At 34.8% G+C, this 5146-nt stretch overlaps 1 protein-coding gene across 1 annotated transcript; it reads left to right on the forward strand.

Annotated features, from left to right (window-relative positions):
- Positions 1-4329: 4329 nt before the first annotated feature.
- LOC127784711 (uncharacterized) lies at positions 4330-4761 on the forward strand. The gene has a single exon (XM_052312050.1). It carries the CDS (start codon positions 4330-4332, stop codon positions 4759-4761), a length of 432 nt encoding a protein of 143 aa, XP_052168010.1.
- Positions 4762-5146: the final 385 nt, after the last annotated feature.

A 5146-nucleotide genomic window follows, 5' to 3' on the forward strand; every position in this document is an offset into this window, starting at 1 on the left:
ACTTTGCTATTTCTGATTTGTCTTTTGCAGCAATCAACATATCATCAATATAAAGAAGCAAATATATAGCAGAACCATCAACAACTTTGAGATAAACACAGCTATCATAATTGGATCTTCTGAACTTCTGAGAAAGCATTATATATGAAATAATAATAATAATAATAATAATAATAATAATAATAATAATAACATCCAGTTAAGGGATAAGTGTATGATTTTTACGTAAATAAAATATTATACATGGAAAAACCAAGGTGCAAATTAGTTAGTGCACCAACTGGCGCGCGGATTTTCTAGTTCATCCTATAGCTCGGCAATATAATTTGTCATCAAATAATAAAGTATATCTCAAAACTTGTCGCCGAGCTTCTCTATTTCACATTTAACCAGGGTTTTCAAATAATTAACTAAATTAAGACTTCCTCTAATAACACGGTATATAACTCGCTACTGATTCGGTTGTTCTTAATAACTAAGAAGGTGGCCCACGCGTATGCGTGGGCATCCATATTATTTAAATAAAAGATTATATTTTGTTCATAAGATATGTCTTATAAATTAAGGGCAACTCAAGGTCACACGTATCTAAAAAAATCATTCATCGAAATTTGAATAGAGGATGGATTAAGGTCACATGACTTTTGAATCGACTGAATAATAAAATGCTGCTAGGTAATTATCATTTCTATCATTTATACACATAGTGTGACAGTGTGAAATATGTCTATAAGCTAAACTTGTGACAGTAAGGAAATCAAAGTTCTTTGGATTGAATCGTCTCATTAAGGCACATGATATAGTGACAACCAAATTAAGGATAGATCAAATGTTTGTTTTTTTCCTATGTGGAAGTTCAACAAATTCATTTTTTTTCACAGTTTTAAAGAATTTTAATGGTATGTTAGGACACATATCACTCACAGTCTCACACAATTCATTGGCTTGGTAATGCAAAATATTAGCAATTGTTTCAAGATAATTTCTTTCTTTTTTTTCATGTTTGATTGTTTTCTTTGAAACAACATTTGTTTGAAATAAGATCAAAATTGTATAAATTTGATTAGTATGTGTAGTGTACTTATGCATTTGAAGTGTTCTATAGTAAAGTTTGCTTTTCTCATATAATATCCAATTGTATCAAAGAATATTGTTTTATCATGTAAATTATAATCAATAAGTTCAATATGATTCATATCATCATAATTAATAAAAATTAGTTAAAAAATATGACTACATAAAAATTATTTTTCGCTTATTTGTTTTTTTCTCCTTACTTACTGGTGCCTTTGTCATTATTCTGAATCAAAGAAAAAGTGACAAATCATACCATGGCTCATATATAGCTGTAAGCTATTACTCTATGTCCACTCATTGCTCAGTAGTGTCGTTCACTCACCAATCATCTTGTGATAGTCATATAGACAATATTTATCAATTTGTTTAGTTTACATAAAGGGCAACACCACATTGCTCCTTTCTCATGCATGGTCATAGAGTCCAAAATGATTTTTCCAAATAATGCTCTGCATTAACACATGTATCTAGAACATTAACTACATAACATATATGTGTGGAACACACGGTAGTTTTCGTTCCAGATTCACCCTTATTTACATACATGTAAAGAGTGTAACGACAATCAATGCTGACACCTATTAACAATTGTTATCTACCTAATTAGAATATGTCTTAATTATATTCATCTCATGACTCTGACTATCTTTGATCATCTTGAGTAGTAGAAAAAATTAATTGTACTACAGGTTTAGGATGGGCGAAACTAATAGATTATTTGATTTTTATGATATCTATTTGAGGGTATAAATGAATGAATTAACTTCTACAAACTTGAGATGTTGTTCTGGAAAAAGCGCTTTAAGAAAAAAAATAGAATTGTTTTCCTGAAACACATCATTTAGGAACATGGGAAACATGCAAATGAAAATACAAAATCTAGATCGAAAGGAAAAACAAGGAGTAAGACTCAACCCTTAAGTTTTAGCTTACATAGAGTTGCATGTTGCAAAAACTTAACCCACTGGACTTCATTATTTTCCTTTTGCAATAGTCGTTCAATTTGTTTTCACTTTATTAACAAAACAATCATTATCCATTATCCATTGATGATTTGATGTGTCCTTACCTTGGCAAACTGGTACGGTGTGGTGATCGTGATCACCTTAGTTGCCTCAATCTGGTGCTCCGCATTGTCGTGGCGCACACATGCATGTGTTGTGTAGAGGAACGGAGTGATGTTTTTAGAGGCTTTATTGTTTTTAGAAAAATAGTTCTGATGGTTTATTATCTATCAGTTTAAATGAAAATCGATAGCCAAATATTTTAGCAACAATATAGTCTCAAATATTGGGTCCAGTTGTTGGTTTAGGTATAAATTAGTCGATATAGATTATAAATTGTTAATTTAATAGGTATAAAATATAATGGTGTAAAATTAAAATTAGTACACCAGTTTAAGTAAAAAAATTTATCTTATATTATTAATTTAATGGGTTAAAAGTATATTTTTTAAAACTTTACATTTAAACATTGTAGAGCTAATTTTTAGTTATATTTATTTGTAAAGAGTTAATTTATGATGATATATATAGTCTATGTTTGTAAAATTATGATTATTTCAAATTTATTATCACTAATATAACTGTTTTCTCACATGTACATGGAGAAAGGTGGAAAGGAGAGAGAAGCAGATGTATTTTTTTAATTGATGTATATAATTTGTGTTTTTATGTTTTTTTGGCTTTAATCTTCTTTTATTGATAGTGCGTTACTTACGTACTTTGTATTTTGGGTTTATTTTGTACGATCAGTACTTTCGTGAACAGGAGATTATAAGATGGTAGTTTTTTAAATAGATCTAATCTAACGGTAAATAACGGATCACCGATTTAAGTGAAAAATCGAGGATTAGGTGTTTTGCTTTTCTCTTAGAATTGGTAGGAATTTCTTTAATTTATTAAGTGCCACATGACGGTTTAAGAGCATTTGTATAAAATTTAATAAACTTTTAGTATGTAATAGACAATAGATAGATAAATAGATAATTGAAATATAGAATGTTAAAGAGTGTTGATTGGATATCTTATATACGATCTAGTTTAACCGCATATATTTATAGAGCGATATATTTTATTTTTAAATAGTAGGAAATCCTACTTTAAAGCCCATCAGATTTTTTAATGACACTACGTACGTATGTTTTTTCTTTATTTTATCGCTTTTGTACTTAGTTTTTTCTTCTCATCCGGTGAAGAGTAGATAATTAAGCTTCATCGTTTTTATTTCCGATGTACGTACGTACTGAATACTTTCCTTTTTCTTTTCCGTCCCACAGGAGGAAACTATTACTTTTTTAAATAATACATCTAATCGAATGGTCTATAATATTGGGTCCACCAATTTTAATGAAAATTGACGGTAAGATTAAATAGTGCCACGTGGCGATATAGGAGTGTTTGTAGGAGCGCCGCATGGCGGCTTAAGAGTGTTTGTAGGAAGTCTAATAGACTTTTAGTATATAATAGATAGATAGATAGATAGATAGATCTCTCTGTAACGAATCTCCTGAACCAATTGACAACTCCTGGACCACAAATACGCCGCCATCACTATATATTGGATCGGCCTCATCAGCAAAGCAATCCTCTGCCTCTTTTGTACCTACCATGGCCGAACCATCACGTTGCTCCAACTTTGTGCACAGTTTTATCCATGAGACAACCTATGAGACCACCCTCTCGCTATAAGCCATTGCTACCGGAGACATGCATATATACTAATGGTCAGCCCTGTCACGTGTGGATCCAAACAATGATGTTTACACAGTACTACCAAAACACACGCATGCACCATGTCAATACATTACTACTACCATGCAGTTCGGCACAAACACAAACGATAGACGGCGCCGAATTGATCCCCTACAGAATAGAAGTACTCCAAATCACCATTTGACAGCATCGGCTTCTGTATTATCATAACCTTTCACCTATTAACCTAATAACCAGATGTCTGTTGTTCCAAATAATTAACATGCCTTAAAGTTTCTAGCAATTTAACTAAACCTAAACATTGGTCCAAATGACTGTTTAACAGTCCATCAAAATACTAAAACTTCCCATTAATTTATTGGACTATTAAAAATAAATCACCAAAGGCTACATCCCTCACACCCACATAGACCAAACTCTACAAACCGAATATAAAGGCTTATACTTGGCCTAAAGTGCAAGGATACTTTAAACGGCCTAAAAGGGACCGATGTGTCATAAGCAATATTAAGCACCTAGTCCAGGAGGAAGATCGACCATGAGGGGCGGCAGGATGAGCCTGGTCGGGGCAGCGATGCTGGCGCTGCTCTACGTGGTCGCCTCCTTTCAAGGCGTCTCTGGGGCTGCCAGCGGTGGCCCTCCCTCCAGCGGTGGGGCGAGGACTCCCACCTCCGGTGGGAGCCCTGGTGGTAGTGGTACAAGGAGCTTAGCAGCATCTACAAGCTCTGCAAGAGCCGAAAGCACCCCTGCAGGAGTGCGGGGGAGCCCCGCGGGAGCTGGTGGTAGCCCCAGCGGTGGAAGCGGAAGCACCCCTGCAGGAGGAGGGAGGAGCTTTGCGGGAGGTGGGAGTGCCGACGACGGCGACGATGGAACTGGGATCTCAAGCAGTGGGGGAAGGATGTTAAGTGGATCGTATGATGTTGAGCACTTTTTCATTTACTTCATGCTTGTTGTTTTAGCTGCATTTTAGCAAAAAAAAATTTCTTATTCTCAACATGCATATGTATCCAGTGCGCGGAAACAGTGAGGGGCCATCAACGGTCACTCGCATTCCCAAGTTCCTGTAAAAATACACCATCACTACTTAAAAAATCCTCATAGCGACTGGCTCAGAGGTGCCAGTTTATTTACAACTGGCACCTATTAACCTTTTCCTACCTATTGTGAGATAAAAAATAGAGAACCAAATCCTTTGAACAACGATAGGTGTCGGTTCCAAAGAAAAACCAACATATAGACTATTGGTACCCTTTTACTACACATGGTCTACATCAAGATGAACTCTGGTGTCCCCCGTGCTCTCCTTCGCACACTTGCCCATTCTTGTTGGCAGTGTCAAATATCGAACCCAGATA

The sequence above is a fragment of the Oryza glaberrima genome, chromosome 9 (assembly GCF_000147395.1).
Source record: "Oryza glaberrima chromosome 9, OglaRS2, whole genome shotgun sequence".
Classification (NCBI taxonomy): domain Eukaryota; kingdom Viridiplantae; phylum Streptophyta; class Magnoliopsida; order Poales; family Poaceae; genus Oryza; species Oryza glaberrima.

Excerpts from the sequence above, each read along its gene's own strand:
- LOC127784711 (XM_052312050.1), top strand. The coding sequence starts at position 4,330 with ATGAGGGGCGGCAGGATGAGCCTGGTCGGGGCAGCGATGCTGGCGCTG.